This window comes from Schistocerca piceifrons, chromosome 4 (genome assembly GCF_021461385.2).
Source record: "Schistocerca piceifrons isolate TAMUIC-IGC-003096 chromosome 4, iqSchPice1.1, whole genome shotgun sequence".
Taxonomy (NCBI): domain Eukaryota; kingdom Metazoa; phylum Arthropoda; class Insecta; order Orthoptera; family Acrididae; genus Schistocerca; species Schistocerca piceifrons.
In genome coordinates, this window is record NC_060141.1 from 58,201,079 (window position 1) to 58,222,256 (window position 21,178).

Consider the following 21,178-nt stretch of genomic DNA (forward strand, 5'->3'; position numbering starts at 1 on the left):
GCCAAATTTCCTTATGGTGACGGTTTTACTTTACTGTACAGTACAAAAGGAACAGACATAACAAGTTACAAGTAACATAAAATTATCCTCATCATGAAGGTTTCACATGTACATTTTATACCCTCTCAGCCTCGACCATTGTAACTTATTTTACGCTCAAATAACAAAATTCATCTACGTCTTTTAGTATCTGACTTGTGATCTAAATTCCCTGAGCATCATCACATTTAATTCGACTAAATTTCATTACCTTTTATTTTCAGTTTTGTTCTGGTTCATCCAATAACTTCTTTTCAAAACACTATCCTTTCCGTTCAATTGCTCTTCCAAGTCTTTACCGTCTTTGAGGTTTGTCAGTATTACTGAAATTGTGTCTAGGTTTTTATTTCTTCTCCCTGAATTTTAAGTCTATTTCCAAATTTTTCGTTGGTTTCCTTTACTGCTTGCTCAATGTGCTGATTGAATAACATTGGGGATTGGTTACGACCCTGTCACACTTCCTTCTCAACTCTTGTTCCTGTTTCATATCCTTCGACTCTTACAACTGTAGTTCGCGTTCTGTACACACTGTACATAACCTTTCGCTCCATATACTTTACCCCTGGTCACTTCAGAATTTAAAAGCGCGCATCACACTAAGGACGGTACCAACGTCTATATGAGATGCGCGGAAGTACAAGAGCAGTTCTTCAGACGGAAGTGTAGATCCAGTAGTTGAATCACATCCTTCGAGGCAGTGAAAGCTTGAGGAAACTGCTAAGGTTTACAGTCAAATAAGGAACACGGCAATACCCTAGTCGTTACATGTTTAGAACGTCAGGAAGCCTGATACAACATCCTGGTGTTACGCGGAGACCGTGAAATGATCGATTTCATCGATGGCCGCCGAGCTCTGTACAAGCGATTTCGCGGCGGCACCATCTCGCCCCCTGAGTACCGAATGATACTGCCCTCACGACTGTCTGCCACCGTAACATCAGTTGTGGAACTAAGCTGCTCACTCCACGTAACGGCGAGTATCGATTAAAGCGCATGCCGCGTCGATTTATGCGGCGAAATTCACGAACACGCTTACGGTACTTTTAAAAGCGAGAAATTTCCATTTGTCTACAGTACCACACTGTTCACGTACTTCGATCAGACATATGTAAGGTCTAGAAATGCTTCCTCTGGTGTTTTTTCTAGTGTCCTGTTTAACATTCTCTACATGTTCCAGTTTCTTTCTTTGTGCATTAACTAATATTTGATACTTTAGGACATGTTCTACAAGGTACCTCTTAGAAGCAAATATTTTCCAAAGTTCCATTTCATCGTTTATTGTATCTTTCAACAATTTCGTTAATATTTTATCGAGTATGCTATTTCATCTTTTATGCTAGTTTTCTACATTCTCTTCCGGATTAGTCAAAAAATAGTTCAAATGGCTCTGAGCGCTATGGGACTTAACATCTGAGGTCATCAGTCCCCTAGAACTTAGAACTACTTTCACCTAACTAACCTAAGAACATCACACACATCCATGCCCAAGGCAGGATTCGAACCTGCGACCGTAGCAGTCTCGCGGTTCCGAACTGAGCACCAAGAATCGCTCGGCCACCGCGGCCGGCCCGCATTAGTCTATTTATCTTTGATAACATAGGTTTTAACACACACGATTTGTAAGCATTATATATTATCTTATTCAATCACAAGGATTTAGTTTGGGCTGTTTAACTACTACAATAATTCCTTTTTATCTTAAAACACAGTTTTTAAAATTTCCTTGCTTTGATATTGCTTCCTACGTTTTATTTCATCATTATAGTTACAAACTGCGTCCAAAATATTTGACAAAACACGATATTTCATTTAAATTTAATAGTTATCTTTCAGAAAGAGTGAACTATTACAAGCACACAATCTGTCAACCAAACGCATCTGATACAGTCCATCGCAGGTTTAAAATACTCGATCGTTCGTATACTGGGAGAATTCGAACTCCAGAGAAAAGATTTGGGAAGTTGTTAACGATATGTTGTGAGTATCTCGGTATAAGGGACCAGTGGACTCTTGAGGCTCGACGTGTGGTATTAATGTAACTATTAAATGAAATGTCGTGTGGCTAGGGCGCCTCGTCGGGTAGACCTGTCGCCTGGTGCAAGTCTTTTGAGTTGACGCCATTTCGACGACTTGCGTGTCGATGGGAATGATATGATGATGATGAAGACAACACAATACCAAGTCCTTGAGCAGAGACATTCAGTTCGTCAATATCGTTATGTTTCTTTCTTTAAAAATCTACAAAACAGAGAAAAAGCCTGAGATATGGCATCACCCAAAACGTACAAGGGGCAGTCAAATAAAAATGAAATGGATGGAGGAAAAGTAAGTAAACTGCTTATTATTTCAAAAGTCATCACCATAAATGTCCATACATTTTCCCCAGTGTGAGACAAGACAGTCAATTCCTTCCTGGTAAAATGTCTGCGGCAGTCTACGGAACCATGATTGTACTCAGGTGCGCACCTCCTCATCCGAAGCAAATCGATGGCCGCGAATGTCTTTCTTCAGGCCTCCAAAAATATGGAAATCGCATGGGGAGAGATCAGAACTGTATGGAGGATGTGTAAGGACATCCCAGCTAAGCTTCAGCAGCGTAGTCGAAGCAACCTTGGCAACAAGTAGGTGGGCATTATCCTGCAACAGAATCGATATTATTGGGCATTTGGATTTGATGGCGCATTTCACTTTTTAAGTGTCTATGCACCGCTGTTCGTTAATTGAAGTGCCGTGTTCCGGGAAGCCAATGGTGGGTTGGCGGGCGGCATCATTCTGCTGCAGGATAATGCCCGCCCACATGCTGCCAACGTTGTTTGGACTACGCTGCAGGTGTTTCCCTGGGACGCTCTTACACATCTATGTTGCCTGGAACATCCGCCGAAACGCTTGGAGTTCGTCTCACTGAGGGAAAAATTGGATTCCAGCTGCGGCAGTCCAACGCCCTGCGTTATTTGTACGAGGGTATTTTCCAAACTAATGTTTATTTTCTGTGTTGACTTTAATTGTCAGAGACAGATTATGTTAGTGTAGTATTAAGTTTTGAATTTTCCCGCTAATGTCCTGTTGCTTTGATTGCCTGCCACAGATGGCAGCGGCAGGAAAACGATTCAAAATGGTGTCTGACATGGAAGTGTGTATAAATTGGAGATACGTGCGTCACTGAATGCCATCACTGTTCAAAAACCTTGCGGGAATGCAGCCGGGTGACGTCTCCGACAAGCGCCGATATTTCGACAGGTGAACACCCAGTCGTTCTCAAGGCACCAGTCCAGTGAGAGAGTACAGCAGAAGGAAATTTATACTGCGAGTGGCGCATGTCTTCAGGTCGAAACTTGTCACCATCTGGCAAGGCTTCGTACCTCTGCATATGGACCCCCTCATCTCACAACCAAAAAGTTTGTCACCTGAGATTGTTCATCTCGGAGTCACCATTCGGCAGAAAGGTTTTGGTGAAGGGCAGGTACGACTCACGTTGCGCCATCGACTAACAATGGAATGGGTGAAAGATGAAAATAAAGAGCTTGCACCGCAGTCTATGTAGGGCCTTTTTGCGTTGAGCAGATAACATTTCCAACAGCATTGGTCTTATTCTCATGAAACATGGTGTGAAACGTGTTTCTCGACCACCGCCTAAGATTACGGCAGTTTTAGATTCTGTAAAGGGAGAACTTGGTTTTCGTGAAGCAGGGAGTCTGCCGCATCGCACGCTCTTTTTGTATGTCGCACACTGATCAGACCATCAGGACCGCGGACAACAGGTGAATGAAGCATATGCGTCACACATTCTTAAATAACAGCCGGACAAATCCGATTTTTTCCCTTAAATTTTGTTCGGTCTCCTGCTCAAATAACAGAGGGATAGAGCTAATGCAAACTGTTCACCCGTTGGCAATTAATAATCACGATCAGTAACTTCTGTTGTTGGACGTCTTTGGTTGTGTGGTGGCGCTTGTTGCTTATAGAGAGTGTGTGTCTGTTTTTTCCTGCATATATTGTATTAAGATTGCTGGTCGGCATAGCCCCACCTACCGAGGGCTGAAATTTCCCTGCCTTTGTGCCTTGAAAACGACACGGTGATCGCCTGCCCTGGAAGACGTCAGTGGACTACATTCCTGAACGTTTTGTACGCCTGGATAAAGTCAAGGCTGAATAACTGCGGACCATTTACTCTTGTTAAAAGTCTATTGAGACGATACGACAAAAGTGAGTAGCGTGAGGCCGTCGGTACTAGCTTCCAATAGTGGTGAAAGGGATTTGCACAACAAGCAATGTATCGGTAGATCCAGCCAGTGTTAATTTTCCCATGTATGAAGTGTGCTAGCACTTTATTTCTGCATTTGACCTTGTTTCGTTAACTGGTTTAAGTTTCTTTATGTATATTTATTCATTTGGTCACTGTTATTAATTATTTTTATTCTTTTATTTGTGGCATCGATGATGGCTGTTAATCAGATGAAATCGATTTGCCAAAGTGAGTAAATAAAACATGATTTTGCGACTGGTAATTTTAAGATCCAGTTCAGCTTCATGGTTGGCAAAAGTGCATGACAAGTGGAAGTAACTATGTGGAAAAGTGAAAGTATGAAGTGGAAATCTCGCTGTTTTCTGCGCTTTCTGACGAACGTCACACGCGATATGTCACCTCATTCTTTTGCCTTCTCCAGTTTCTGCTATGGGTTAACCTTTGCATTTCTCTGCGCCTAGTGTAAATCTGCGTTCGTATGAGAGCGTTTTCTAAATGTCTGCGTACATACATTAGTTGTGCGTGGGAAACCGCCTAACAACCACATCCAGGCTGGCCGGCTGTCCAGCCCTCTCTGTAAATACTCGACAGTCTTGCCTCCCCGTGTCCCAGAAGCGGCGCTTTAATGCGCTCAGCTAGCCGTGGACCCGTGGAGGGGGGAGGGGGAGGGAGGGGAGCACATAGACGGAATAGCATCTAAATACGAGGGCAGTTCAATAAGTAATGCACCATATTTTTTTTCTGAAACAGGGGTTGTTTTATTCAGCATTGAAATACACCAGGTTATTCCCCAATCTTTTAGCTACACAACACTATTTTTCAGCGTAATCTCCATTCAATGCTACGGCCTTACGCCACCTTGAAATGAGGGCCTGTATGCCTGCACGGTACCATTCCACTGGTTGATGTCGGAGCCAACGTCGTACTGCATCAATAACTTCTTCATCATCCGCATAGTGCCTCCCACGGATTGCGTCCTTCATTGGGCCAAACATATGGAAATCCGACGGTGCGAGATCGGGGCTGTAGGGTGCATGAGGAAGAACAGTCCACTGAAGTTTTGTGAGCTCCTCTCGGGTGCGAAGACTTGTGTGAGGTCTTGCGTTGTCATGAAGAAGGAGAAGTTCGTTCAGATTTTTGTGCCTACGGACACGCTGAAGTAGTTTCTTCAATTTCTGAAGAGTAGCACAATACACTTCAGAGTTGATCGTTTGACCGTGGGGAAGGACATCGAACAGAATAACCCCTTCACCGTCCCAGAAGACTGTAACCATGACTTTACCGGCTGAGGGTATGGCTTTAAACTTTTTCTTGGTAGGGGAGTGGGTGTGGCGCCACTCCATTGATTGCCGTTTTGTTTCAGGTTCGAAGTGATGAACCCATGTTTCATCGCCTGTAACAATCTTTGACAAGAAATTGTCACCCTCAGCCACATGACGAGCAAGCAATTCCGCACAGATGGTTCTCCTTTGCTCTTTATGGTGTTCGGTTAGACAACGAGGGACCCAGCGGGAACAAACCTTTGGATATCCCAACTGGTGAACAATTGTGGCAGCACTACCAACAGAGATGTCAAGTTGAGCACTGAGTTGTTTGATGGTGATCCGTCGATCATCTCGAACGAGTGTGTTCGCACGCCCCGCCATTGCAGGAGTCACAGCTGTGCACGGCCGGCCCGCACGCGGGAGATCAGACAGTCTTGCTTGACCTTGCGGCGATGATGACACACGCTTTGCCCAACGACTCACCGTGCTTTTGTCCACTGCCAGATCACCGTAGACATTCTGCAAGCGCCTATGAATATCTCAGATGCCCTGGTTTTCCGCCAAAAGAAACTCGATCACTGCCCGTTGTTTGCAACGCACATCCGTTACAGACGCCATTTTAACAGCTCCGTACAGCGCTGCCACCTGTCGGAAGTCAATGAAACTATACGAGACGAAGCGGGAATGTTTAAAAATATTGCACAAGAAATTTCCGGTTTTTTCAACCAAAATTGGCCGAGAAAAAAAATGTGTTGCATTACTTATTGAACTGCCCTCGTAATATGGGGATGTATTAAGTGGACTCGGGTCAGATACGTTACGTAAGTAGTGGTGTGTCCGCATGCGGCGCTTCCCGGCTGGCACCTGCCTCGCGGCGCTGCAGACGTTAGACAGAAGCGACACTGTGCACTGCGTCATCGACCGGGCGGGGGCGAGAGGGGGGGGGGGGGGGCGCCTCGCGGAAGCGACTCAGCTGCGCTGCCTGAGCTATTATTGCGCGCGCACAATCGGGCGCCACTCGCAGACGCAGACCCGTTTCCAGCGCAGCAGTAAACAGGGCAGCCCGCTGGCCGCGATTCCAGGCACTGCCTCTGCCGCGCCATCTAATTCTGTCGCCGGAAGCGACTGGCCCTGGTCGCCTCCTCCCTGTCCTGTCCTTCCAGACTGCGCTGGCCGCTGCCACACGAAAGCGCGCTCACGCGCCAAGAAACTCACACGACCAGGAATCCACCAAACACTGCAGCAAACTCCTTCGGTGATTTCTTTACGTAAGGGTACACGTGGTACTCTAAGGACAAATTTTCTATCTCCTACAAATTCTGAAGGTGGCAGGGGTAAAATACAGGGAGCGAAAGGCTATTTACAATTTGTACAGAAACCAGATGGCAGTTATAAGAGTCGAGGGGCATGAAAGGGAAGCAGTGGTTGGGAAAGGAGTGAGACAGGGTTGTAGCCTCTCCCCGATGTTATTCAATCTGTATATTGAGCAAGCAGTAAAGGAAACAAAAGAAAAATTCGGAGTAGGTATTAAAATCCATGGAGAAGAAATAAAAACTTTGAGGTTCGCCGATGACATTGTAATTCTGTCAGAGACAGCAAAGGACTTGGAAGAGCAGTTGAATGGAATGGACAGTGTCTTGAAAGGAGGATATAAGATGAACATCAACAAAAGCAAAACGAGGATAATGGAATGTAGTCCAATTAAATCGGGTGATGCTGAGGGGATTAGATTAAGAAATGAAACACTTAAAGTAGTAAAGGAGTTTTGCTATTTACGGAGTAAAATAACTGATGATGGTCGAAGTAGAGAGGATATAAAATGTAGACTGGCAATGGCAAGGAAATCGTTTCTGAAGAAGAGAAATTTGTTAACATCAAGTATAGATTTAAGTGTCAGGAAGTCGTTTCTGAAAGCATTTGTATGGAGTGTAGCCATGTATGGAAGTGAAACATGGACGATAACCAGTTTGGACAAGAAGGGAAAATGGCTCTGAGCACTATGGGACTCAACTGCTGAGGTCATTAGTCCCCTAGAACTTAGAACTAGTTAAACCTAACTAACCTAAGGACATCACAAACATCCATGCCCGAGGCAGGATTCGAACCTGCGACCGTAGCGGTCTTGCGGTTCCAGACTGCAGCGCCTTTAACCGCACGGCCACTTCGGCCGGCCACAAGAAGGGAATAGAAGCTTTCGAAATGTGGTGCTACAGAAGAATGCTGAAGATAAGGTGGGTAAATCACGTAACTAATGAGGAGGTATTGAATAGGATTGGGGAGAAGAGAAGTTTGTGGCACAACTTGACTAGAAGAAGGGATCGGTTGGTAAGACATGTTTTGAGGCATCAAGGGATCACAAATTTAGCATTGGAGGGCAGCGTTGAGGGTAAAAATCGTAGAGGGAGACCAAGAGATCAATACACTAAGCAGATTCAGAAGGATGTAGGTTGCAGTAGGTACTGGGAGATGAAGCAGCTTGCACAGGATAGAGTAGCATGGAGAGCTGCATCAAACCAGTCTCAGGACTGAGGACCACAACAACAACAACAGAGGCCAACCGTCAAACAAAAACCGTATTTCGGTTCTATCGTGTACAGATGTTGCATAGACTGGTATTTGTTTCTCAAGGACGGTTGCTCTGGCTGCTAGTATAGGCGTAGGTCTTCATCGGGTATAGCGATCGTCACTTTCCAACGGTGTATTTGTTTGAAGTGTGACGTCATACGTTATGTATTTGAAATATTCAACAGAGCTGCAGTGCGCCGGCCGTGGCGGCCGAGCGGTTCTAGGCGCTTCAGTCTGGAACCGCGCGACCGCTACGGTCGCGGGTTCCAATCCTGCCTTGGGCATGGGTGAGTGTGATGTCCTTGGGTTACTTAGGTTCAAGTTCGTTCTAACTTCTACGGGACTGATCACCTCAGATGTTAAGTCCCATAGTGCTCAGAGCCATTTGAATCATTTTAGAGCTGCAGTGCAGAATATATGAGAATATTACATATTATTAGATTCTCGTTCGCATAATCATTTTACCTAAACTCAATAACAAAAACTTACTCGCACGTCGAAATTTCGGTAAGGACGTCAAGAAATGCGCTTTCGTGAAGTTTCCGTATATCGACTTCAAAATTTGCTGCCGAAAATAAAAGTAAAACGGAAACATAGTGCTGCCTCCCGGAAGACACAAATGCGCAGTTCCATCTTTGTACAACGAATTGTTTGCCAGTTTGAGCAAGTTGAATGAAATGTCAGAATACGCCTGTGTTCTGTGCGGTACGTGGAAACACAATTCCACCTCTCCAAGTGTTCCTGCCCAAATCATAAAGTGATTTGGAACAGACTAACGTTAGTGTCCTCTGGCGGGTGGCAGCTTAGATAGTCTTGTATACTACAGCTTCATAGGTCTAATGAAAATGTCTACTGCGCTGACGACGGAGATACGGACGCTCTGCTTCGTAGTTTTCCCTTTTCTTCACTTTTCTATTTGTGGCTCTGATGACAGACACTTTAAAGCGTAGCCTGAAGTCTAGGTTAAGTTGGACGGTTATAGTTTTCTTCCCAATCGACGAACCAGATAAAAAGGCTGCTTTTTTAAAAAATGAAGATAGTGAGCCGGCCGAGGTGGCCGAGCGGTTCTAGGTGCTACAGTCTGGAACCGCGCTACTGCCATGGTCGCAGGTTCGAATCCTGCCTCGGGCATCGATGTGTGTGATGCCCTACCGTTAGTTAGGTTTAAGTAGTTCTAAGTTCTAGGGGACTGATGACCTCAGAAGTTAAGTCCCATAGTGGTCAGAGCCATTTGAACCATTCTGAAGATAGTGGCTACAGATTCATCTGCAGCCGTATCGCAAACCTCAGGTTAGACGGGAACATAACAGTTAAATCGAGAGTTACCGAAGTCAATGAATGCGGAATGAAAAGCCTTTCTATATATGTGTGTACATTTCGAATTCAACAGTTACAGTTATGTTCCTGGTAGGGGTATGTGTTTGCACTGTGGCCTGATATTTTCAGATTTTTAATGTGCTAATAACAACTTATCAATCGAAAACATCTATTCCCGTGAATGCTCACTTGATTTGTCAATATTTGTTTCGTACTGCTGGGGATGTCATGCACTGATCGTTTCTTCATACACATATCTCCGCCGAGTTAACGATGGAAATATGGAAATTTGTGGTAAGTTCCAATGGGACCAAACTGCTGAGGTCATCGGTCCCTAGGTTTACACACTACTTACACTAACTTAAACTAACTTATGCTTAGAACAACACACACACCCATGCCCGAGAGAGGACTCGAATGGATTGCACGCCCACTCCCATCGGAGGTCCGAGTCCTCCCTCGGGTATGGATGTGTGATGTTCTTAGGATAAGTTTGTGTAAGTTAGTTTAGGTAGTGTTTAAGTCCAGAAACCGATGATCTCAGAGTTTGGTCCCTTAGGAATTCACAGATGTTTGAACACATATCCCTAGAAATAGTACCCCCCAGGTACTTAGATGTGTTGACTGGTTCTAGTTGTGACTCACTGACATTGTAGTCATACTATACAGCGTTAATTTTTGTTGTTAAGTGAATAAATTTACGTTCTTGAAGCTTTAAAGCAAACTTCCAACACTTGCACTTGTTTGACACCTTATCAAGGTCTGCTAGTAAATTTATTCAGACTTCTTTCGGATAATACTTCATTAAAGATAACGGTATCATCTGCAATAAAACTAAAGCTACTGTTAACATTGTTTTCTAGGTAATCAAAGTACAACATGAACAGCAAGGGTCCAAACACACTTCCCTGGTGCACACCTGAACTTAGCTCTACATCTCTCGTTGACTGTCCATCCAAGATAACGTGCTGCTTCCTCCTTATCAAGAAATCCACGACTCCGCTTCAAATTTCATTTGATACCGCATATAATAGATAGTAAGAGTTGGCAAGGAAATCGTTTCTGAAGAAGAGAAATTTGTTAACATCGAGTATAGATTTAAGTGTCAGGAAGTCGTTTCTGAAAGTATTTGTATGGAGTGTAGCCATGTATGGAAGTGAAATATGGTCGATAACCAGTTTGGACAAGAAGAGAATACAAGCTTTCGAAATGTGGTGCTACAGAAGAATGCTGAAGATAAGGTGGGTAGATCGCGTAACTAATGAGGAGGTATTGAATAGGATTGGGGAGAAGAGAAGTTTGTGGCACAACTTGACTAGAAGAAGGGATCGGTTGGTAGGACATGTTTTGAGGCATCAAGGGATCACATATTTAGCATTGGAGGGCAGCGTGGAGGGTAAAAATCGTAGAGGGAGACCAAGAGATCAATACACTAAGCAGATTCAGAAGGATGTAGGTTGTAGTAGGTACTGGGAGATGAAGAAGCTTGCACAGGATAGAGCAGCATGGAGAGCTGCATCAAACCAGTCTCAGGACTGAAGACCACAACAACAACAACAAGAGTTGGCGTGGCACTGAGCCAAATTTCTGAAACGTGGTAAAAAGGTCGTGTTCAAAAATGTCCTTAAAATGCCCAATGACTCTTAAATCAGAGTTGTGTGCGTAACAGTGGACAACAGTTACTGTTTTCGCTCGTATGTTAATTCATCACGAAACATAAAGTACGAATGTTTTTCGTCTTAATAAGTCCAGGGGTCATTCCCAGTAGGACCTTCGAAGCTAGGCGGGAAGAAAGTGGCTTGAAGCGTCTGCTGTGATGTTGTTACGTAGAACATCAGTGTTCAGCATCCTCCTTCTACAACTGAACGTCCTGTTGACGCAGTGGTACTTCGCGGAACAACCGTTCTGGTAACCTCTTGGAATGACAGAACAGACGGAGATTCCAGTAACGGCGCAAAACGTACGTATTTACCAACTAAGTTTTCGAATCCACATGTTTCCAAAAGAAATGTTCAGTACTATGAGAAGAAATTATTTTAAAAAAGCCTTACTTGATTTAGGAATAGTGCGAAACGTAATTCAGAATGTTGGGAATGTTGTTTGATATCCGGCTCTCCTAAATGGCGGTTCAGCGACACAACACATGTGGAATAATTTATACTACTGCAGTCACTTTTCACTAATATTTTATTAGCACAACGCATTTCGGCAGCATGCTGCCATCATCAGGTGCATTATACAGTTACTTATACATCAGCTGATAGGTTATGTACATTCGCTTTTGGTACCAGTGGGATTAAGAAACGAAAAGTAACCTGTGTGGAAGGATAAATCTGTTACAGTGTGTACGTTATGTGAATAGCATGATTAGGTAATATATTAATACGTTTACTTACATTTCTGTTGGCGATTTCATTTTCTGGCACACAGAGCATAGTAACAGGAAAATCATAACTTAGCATTTTCACAAACATCTGTTTACATTTTTCCAAAGAGTTTTAAAATCTAAGATAAACTACTTAGAATTTAATAGACTGTTAACATCTTTCCAGCTAAACTACTTACAATTTCAAACACAGTAATATACACTTGTAGTGAAGATGAGGACTTGTATCTAGATGTACTGGCAATATGGAGAATGTTACATGGATACTTAATGATAACTTTTCTGATTATGAAATAAACATTTAAAGTTGGAGAAGTTTTTGAAGAAGTTAACATAATTACTTTCAAGCTTATCGTTTAATAATACATCTCCATGTGCTGTGCCATGGATTCTTAACCCCACTGACACACACAGCTAATGTACATAACCTATCAGCTGATGTATAAGTAACTGTATAATGCACCTGATGATGGCAGCATGCTGCCGAAATGCATTGTGCTAATAAAATATTAGTAAAAAGTGACTGCAGCAGTATAAATTATTTCACATAATCTTATAATACAGTCTCAGACCTCAAACAACATCCATATAACATGGATAAATTTAAATACAACACAAATGGCAGGATTCAGAGGAAAGTCCCTTGTATGCAAATGTCACTGTAGACGCAGACATCTAGACACTTTCCCTTGGGCTGAGGACTTACGACGCTTTAGACCGTGTCTGTCATTCGCATGGACACAGTTACTTTAGAAGTTCATTTGGTACTATTCGGTAGCAATTAAATACGAGCAGGCTTGGGCGTTCAGCCTCTGCGTTATCATCATTCCACACACTTTCACGAGGGCACAAACACATCACAACACCGCACAAGTTGGAAAGCTGTTTAGCCGCAATGTCATTATCAGCTAGTTGGAGGGTCCAATCAGCTAGTGAAATTGCCATAAGATTTTCGTCTAAATCATCCCAGAACTAAGTGCTTTCCAGTTTGTGTCCAGCTACTCAAAGCGTCAGATCTTTCTGCTTTTTTTTCCATCATTCGACTGACTGTATTGGTGCTGGAGTTGGCTTTGATAATAGTGCATTTATTAACACAGTCTTGCGACAGACATTCGTGTTATGGCACATTCGTCGGATTGTCACAGTCCAAAAAAATGTTTCACGATGTCATTAATCTCTTCTGTGACTTTACCAACGTTAAACAACATCTTTGCCTTAGGTTTTACTGCCAGTATGGACATTTTGAAGGTTAAAACAATGATTCCTCTGGGCACTAAGCTTTATGTCAAAAATTAAAATTTGTCTGTACATCATGACTGACTAAATTCAATATCAGATGCCATTATCGAGTGACAGCAATAGGGAGCTATGTACAACAATCATGGTAAACAGAGCACACAGCACGTTTCTCCAACTCGTATCAGTTCTAATCAACCAAAGGAGTGAGTTGTTTTTACTGGTGGAACAATTGCAAGTTGAAAGCGAATTTAGATCCCTTTCATCTGGGGTTCATAGACTATGAGAATGATTTTTACTCAGTGCCAAGAAAGCTGTACTAACTAGCGTTCAGAAACAAGGCACAGGTTCAACATCGATGTCAAGCAACTGATGATGATGAATAATGGTGCATCTGTATGAGATTTTGATTCGGAGTAACTGATAATATGCAGGTAACAGGTCAAGATGATACCGTGTCATGTTAGTAGGAACCACACTGGTATTCGGTAGGAATGGCTGGATAGGAGAATTCAAAACGGAAATCAGGTTGGCTGGACCTTATTAGCAAATCCGAGTCGGCACCGAACGAACAATATTTTTAAAATGCCATCTCATAGACACACCCAGGTCTTTGTTGTGGCACACATTGTTCACCGTTCCGGAAAAGCACTCCATGCACGTAGGAATGAAGGCATACGAAAACGTGTACCAGTGGCAGTGTGTACATACGCCAGCAGTACAGTGTGTGTGAACTATCATTGGACAAGCCCCGAAATTTTGCTGGTCACTCTGTAAAGTAACACATTTTTGAACTCTGGGAGTGCATTAAATATGTAAGTAGGTTGGTTAGGTTTTTATGTTGGTAACGCCACGTAGCGCTCTGTACGAAAATCACTGGCTGTGTTGTGTGAAGTCTGTGGCTGGTTTGCATTGTTGGAATTTTTGCTATTGTAGTGTTGGGCAGTTGGATGTGAACAGCGTGTAGCGTTGCGCAGTTGGAGGTGAGCCGCCAGCAGTGGTGGATGTGGGGAGAGAGACGGCGGAGTTTTGAGAGCGGATGATCTGGACGTGTGTCCATCAGAGACAGTAAATTTGTAAGACTGGATCTCATGAACTGATATGACTTTTGAACATTCCTAAGGTAAATACATTGTTTGTTCTCTATCAAAGTCTTTTATTTGCTAACTATGCCTATCAGTAGTTAGTGACTTCAGTAGTTAGAATCTTTTATTTAGCTGGCAGTAGTGGCGCTCGCTCTATTGCAGTAGTTCGAGTAATGAAGATTTTTGTGAGGTAAGTGATTCATGAAAGGTATAGGTTATTGTTAGTCAGGGCCATTCTTTTGTAGGGATTATTGAAAGTCAGATTGCGTTGCGCTAAAAATATTGTGTGTCTGTTTAGTGTTGATCAGAATAAGTAAAGAGAGAAATGTCTGAGTACGTTCGGTTCTGCTCAGTTGTTTGAAAATCAAATAACGTAAGAGGTTTATCAGCACAATCATTCATAAATTTTTCTAAGGGGACGTTTCAAATATGATGACTGATACAGTATCGAATTACAGATGGCTGAAACAATAACGAAAGAAGCTTCAGACATCATAATGTAGTATATTAAATATGGAGCAAATATTTCCAACGAAACCTATACCTCGAGCAACGCTACAGACGACATTCATCAGCTCCGACAACTCACAGCCGAACCGCCACCTTACGACCTAACCTAGACTTCGGGCAATGCGACAAATCAGACTCCAACCGCGGCCAAGACTCCGGGAGGAAGGGGGGAGATAGCATTACGTGTTATAATTTGGCCGTAAGCGAACAAGCTGGTGGCGAGGCGTGGGTGTCGTGCGGTAGAGAGCTGCACAGGCGGCCGCGGGCAGCATCAGCTGTGAGGCATGGCGCGGCGGATCGGCGCGCTCGCAGGTGGTCGCTATAAATACGGCGCGCGCGGCGGCGCTATTTCCACACACAGCGCGCGAGCCGGTCTGTACAGCGCCGCTCCTAAAACACGACGTCACAGCGCAGCCAGTGCTGCTCCGCACAATGATGGCCACCGCCTGACGGAGCAGTGTTAGTAGCTACAGCGACGACAGGCGTTTTGCTACAGGCCACTGCACTCTCTGCTATCTTTATATCCGGAAACAAGAAAACTTGTCTCACCGCGACATATTTCACGTTGGTGTGAATCTGGCAACTGGTTCCCACAGAGAAAGTTCTGAACGTTACCACATCAAAAACAAATATTACGAAAATATGTCGCTGTGACACAGGCTTTACGAGGTGTGGCTAGAAAAAAACCGGACTAGTACTGGTGAAACAATAAAACGAATGCAATAAGGCTGAAAGTCGCGTGGCCTGTCACGTGACTCTCGCTCCGCCTACTGCTCGAGTTTCATCTGCCTCCTGCACTCAGTCTGCCCGTGGCGTCTGTTTTAAGTAGTTGACGTTTTGTCTGTGCGTCGGAAAATGTTGAGTGTACAGAAAGAACAGCGTGTTAACATCAAATTTTGTTTCAAACTAGGAAAATCTGCAAGTGAAACGTTTGTAATGTTACAACAAGTGTACGGCGATGATTGTTTATCGCGAACACAAGTGTTTGAGTGGTTTAAACGATTTAAAGATGGCCGCGAAGACACCAGTGATGACACTCGCACTGGCAGACCATTGTCAGCAAAAACTGATGCAAACATTGAAAAAATCGGTAAACTTGTTCGACAAGATCGCCGTTTAACAATCAGAGCAGTGTCTGAGTTAACAGGAGTTGACAAGGAAAGTGTTAGGCAGATTCTTCATGAAAGTTTCAACATGAACAAAGTGTGTTCAAAAATGGTTCCAAAGTGTCTCACAATTGAACAGAAGGAACGCCGAAGAATGATTTGTTCTGACATCCTGGAAAACATTGAAAGTGATCGCACCTTCTTACAAAATGTTATTACTCGCGATGAATCGTGGTTTTTTACTTACGATCCCGAAACTAAACGCCAATAGATGCATTGGAAAACTCCTGGTTCTCCACGACAAAAAAAAGCACGAATGTCAAAATCGAAATTCAAGGCAATGATGATTGTTTTTTTTTGACATCAAAGGGATTGTGCACATTGATTGGGTACCAGAGGGACAAACAGTGAATCAGCATTACTACATTAGCGTCCTGGCTACCCTACGTGAGCGAGTACGGAGAAAACGGAACGATTTGTGGAGAAAAAAGTCATGGATCCTTCACCAAGACAATGCCCCAGCTCACAGTGCGTTGTCAGTGAAGACGTTTTTGGCAAAACACAACATTCCCATCTTAGATCATCCACCCTACTCACCTGATTTGGCCCCCTGTGACTTTTTTCTTTTCCCTAAGTCAAGTCAGCTTTGAAAGGAACTAGATTTGAGACTGGTGAAGCAGTAAAAGAAAAAGCGACGGAAGTAATGTATGGACTTACCGAAAATGATCTGCAGCATTGCTACGAACAGTGGAAAATTCGTATGGAGCGGTGTAGAGACCGAGGAGGAGAGTACATTGAAGGAGATAACATGAAATTGTAAATAAATGTTTTTTCCAGCATCAGTCCGGTTTTTTTCTAGCCACACCTCGTATATCGAGGCAACTTGGGAAAAAATCCACAATAAACATTTAAATGTTTTAGATAAATGCCACTTCAGCTGATGTAGATTCTGAGATGCTACAGTTTCTTTCACTGACAGTTAATCTTGCGGTAAATGGTAGATTGAGTATTGACGTATTTTGCTATCCCTGTACCTGTACACAGTTTGTATTGTAATGGAGGAGGAGGAGGAGGAGGGAGAACAGGAGATTTGTGTTTAGACGACCCAGTCCACAACGGGGTCATTACACACGGAGCACAAGCTCGAGTAAGGGAAACATGCGGAACGAAATCGGCCGTGCCCTTTCAAAGGAAGCATCCCAGCATTTGCCTGAAGTGATTTAGGGAAATCACGTAAAATCTAAATCAGGATGGTCGCACGCGGGTTTGAACAGCCGACCTTCCGAATGCGAGTCCATGTAGTCTAATGTCTTAGTACATTAGTACCTTTGAAACTGTTGTAAGATTGTCGTGTGAATTCCACTTTATTGGACATGCACGGAATTGGATTCCAAAAAGCTGTATTCGTTGTATACCTCGATTCTGTGACTCAGGAACGTGCAGCACGTACATCTTTCGCTAGACTCATTAGTCGACGAGTGTAACACTATTTCCAGTAGAATTCCTCATAATGAAATTACGATTACTTTTGTATTTTTTTTCTTTTGTTTTTTTTTTATTCACAAGTCAAGTTCCGTAGGACCAAATTGAGGAGCAAATCTCCAAGGTCGTGGAACGATTCAGTACATGAAATTACAACGTCAAAGTAACAACAGATAAAAATAAAATGTTTATGAACCCAAAAAAGTAAGGCATGTTAACTTTTTTGTTCAACTTCGGGCATCCTAGCAATCAACGATCACAGTACGAGGCATCAGCATAGTAGCCCACATAACACGGAATTTTTTCTATCTAAAAACCGGCTATGTAGATTTAAATCAAACTCTGAAGCCTTTACTTTTATTTACACTCCTTATGCGAAAATTTTAAAGCTGCAAATTTCACAAAACTTTGAAGCTTTTTCGATAAATTGAATTACGGAGAGAGAAGACGTCGAACGAAAGGTTTAGGGACGACGACGGGGCAGCATCAGGCAGGATACCTTGCAACGACCAGTCATGGGAAAAGCGAGCGCCAAACTGCTGGCTATTTCTAGGGCACTAGAAAAATGCAGCCTATGTATCAACTGCTTAATTTAAATACTCGCAATAAAAACTGTCGGTATATATTTTAACCAAGATCCGAAGTAGCATCCTAAAAATGGTTTTGTAAATGTTTAGGGTACTTTCTAAGGAGTCGCAATCATGCCCAATAGAGTTTTTGTAATAAAATTGTGGACTGTCTTAGTTTATGCATACATATACCAAAATCGCGATTTATTTTTGTAGTAATTTTAGAAATAAGGTCACACGAATCATAATTCACCCTCAATATTTGCAGCATCATCTCCTGTTTTTGAAATTTAAAGTGCTGTAATAGTTAATCAGTTCACAAAGGAATGTAACGGCTTCTTAAGCGTGGTACTACGAAATGATATTGAAAATTTTGTGAGTAAACCGAATAACAATGAAGGGGTACTAAATAGAAAGGCGGTAAAGTAATTTGTGGTACAAATTGACTAAAAAAGGGGACCGGTTGATAGGATTCAACTGAGGGCCTCAAAGAATCGTCGCCAGTTTGGGAATTTGCGAAAAAAGGAAGTTTGCGTTTGGTGGAGAGGAGTTGGGAAAGGCCAAGGATCACATACAGTGAGCAGCTTCCAGTGAATGTGTACTGCAGCAGTTATGCAGAAATAAAGAGAACTGCAGTGATAGACTAGTGTGGGGAGAAGCAGCAGACCAGTCTCCAACAGAAGACAACAACAACAACTATAGATCTCATTTCATTGTTTTATTATTATCGTTGTTAAAAAATCTTTGCTTAGTCATCAACTCATGATTGGCGGCAGAGTCTGCTAAAGGTAGCGAAAGATGACTTATGCTGAGACACTTTCCGAACTTGTATAAGCAATACAATGTTAAAAATTCCCCATGTGGCACACACTATTTCAGCTGCTCCACACACGAACGGGAACGGATGAAAGCTATGTGATGTTGATCAACGAAATTTATTTTTGCCGTCGTAACTCCGCAGTGACATGTAGTATGCTCATATTCGAGTTCGTCACTGGAGAGACAACTCTTTCCCTAGTGTACTATATCAGACCAATTCTTGTCACTTTCCAACTCAACGCCGCTTAAACTGCAGGATCAGTATGTGCATTTCACGATACCGTACGTGCAGACACTCTGAAAATACCTCGGCGCTTCTAGAGGTCGGTGACTTGTGACAGTCACCTGTAGTGTCTGACATGCAAACGCTAACCGAAACATATATTTCCGCTGCAGATACCTGACACATAACAAAACAGTTGTGCCATTAGAGACTTGCTTTTACATCTCTTTTGAAACGGTTAGAGAATAATACATATGATGTGTGTCACAGATCAACTTCGCTTTCATTTACGCACCCCTCTTTCCTATAAGGACTACGTTTCTTATCAGTAGACACTTATAAAATGAGATGTATCAGAAAAATATATTAATGATGTTTCCTGAATTCCTCAATGAGACTATCTACAAATAAAACCAAATTAAACTCCGTCCGAACAGGCCTTGGAAGGCCCAACGGTACCGACTGGCTGCCGTGTCATCCTCAGCCCGCAGGCGTCACTGGATGCGGATATGGAGGGGCTTGTGGTCAGCACACCGCTCTCCCGGCCGTATGTCAGTTTACCAGACCGGCCGTCTATAAATACAGTTGTGAAAACTTTTTAAGTCAGCACAATGTGGCAAATCGATAGCAGAAGCTGAAATGTGTAGGTGCGAAGTCCACAGAGTGCTGTTTGCGATGCAGGTCTGCGTCCGACATCTCCACCGGTACACTGATAAAACAGCAGCCACAGGCAGTACTAAACGCCGTATGTCCGTTCTCTTCATCAACTAAACAACATCTGACAAAATCCTTTAATAAGTGAACAAAGATTTCTGCTGCGAACCAATGACGCGCAGACAATGAAGACGATGTGCATGTACTGAATAACTATGACTTTTTTTTTTTTTTTTTTACACCGCATGTATATTCTCTACATTTTAATGCAATAGTCTATCCTTGAGTGTAGTCGATAGTCTGGTTCTTGGGAATTCAGTACCTTTCAACTGGTGTAGTAGAGTAGTTTGCTGGTGATGGTGAAAAGTTTTTCGTTGCGATATCGTCTATAAAATGGAGGAAAAGCTAAGATATATAATTCCTAAAATGTTTACCAATCCATCAAATACATACATTTTGATTTGTGAGAAGCCGAATCGTTACCAGTTATTCACAATAGTGAAATTAATCACAATAGTAACCGGAGCTTAATAACACCATGCTCTCACTGGACCGCTGAACCGTAAAAGTCACCTGTGAATTATTTGGGAAATGAAAAAAAACAGCAAACAGAAGCTTACAGGCGCGAATGTACTGGTCGCTAGAAGTAGTCGGTAACCAAAGTTATTACGCGGGCGGAATTACGTCCGAGAGACTATGCCACAAGTAGAGAGGATAAGGAAATGCAGCAAATCATTCGAGCCCTTCGCGCGCACTGAATGAAAACAGGATGAGTTACCTTACTGTCCTGTGGTATGCTAGCAGATCCACCGATTGTCGCTGGGCACACACCTGGGACACCAACACTTAAAAACGAATAATCACACAGTCGGGCTGAGCGCGACCAGGAAGTGACGCTGAGGCAACAGTAGGACAGACGCCTCCACTCGGCCGAGCCGCCGGTACAACACTGCGGCGTGCTACGGACGCTGGGCGCGTTCCACGCCCGCGACCGCAGCGCCGCGGCGGCCGCCTCCCCAACTAGCACAGGTTTCCCGCGCCCTGGGCGCGTGCAGTGCACCGTGGGGCTGCCTACCGTGCCAGGGGCTGGCTCGGCACCGGTATCGATGTACTGTCAATACTGAGGTTAGAACAGGACAAGTTGGCAAGCGTCATGACCGCGGAACTTTGCATCACATTTTAACTCATGATTGACCACTGCTTTAAATCCAGCTTTAACACTTTGGCTGGGTACAGATTTACTGGAAGGCGAAATCGATACGAGAAGGAATCAAATCTGTCGGCTTCGCCTGAAAGAAAGCATACAGTGGACTTAGCGGCTATGAAGTTGTTAACCCCGTAACCAAGAATGCTGTGTGAGAAGAACCATAATTTGGACTAAAACCCAAACTTCAATTTAGAGGCAGATACTATTTAAAGTCAGGGAAATGGCAACGGGAAAGGGACCTGGCAAGAAGATACCAAAGGCAAAACCTACGAAACAGTTCATCGGACGGAGGCAGAAAGGTAATCCAAAGCTCCGACGTCACTAGACGCTTTAATTCCTTAAAAGCTCAGACTATAATTCAATTATCTACGGGCGTTTCCGCTAACGTAGAAGCTACTTTCTGCAAATATTAAGAGTACGGCCCATCTTTTGTTGTGGCCGCCGTCGACAAGAAAGTACGACAGTTTCTCAT

The 21,178-nt window shown here is 43.3% G+C and overlaps 1 protein-coding gene across 1 annotated transcript in view; it reads right to left on the reverse strand.

The window, feature by feature from the left end:
- Positions 1-20,654, reverse strand: part of LOC124795590 (puratrophin-1-like) — a 1,203,525-nt gene extending 1,182,871 nt beyond the window's left edge. The window contains exons 1-2 of the mRNA XM_047259662.1: positions 20,612-20,654; positions 20,278-20,570 (exon numbers count right to left, since the gene is read on the reverse strand). Of these exons, the coding sequence (XP_047115618.1) occupies positions 20,278-20,570; positions 20,612-20,654 (336 nt within the window). The remainder of the gene's footprint in view (positions 1-20,277; positions 20,571-20,611) is intronic.
- Between the last annotated feature and the right edge of the window lie 524 nt (positions 20,655-21,178).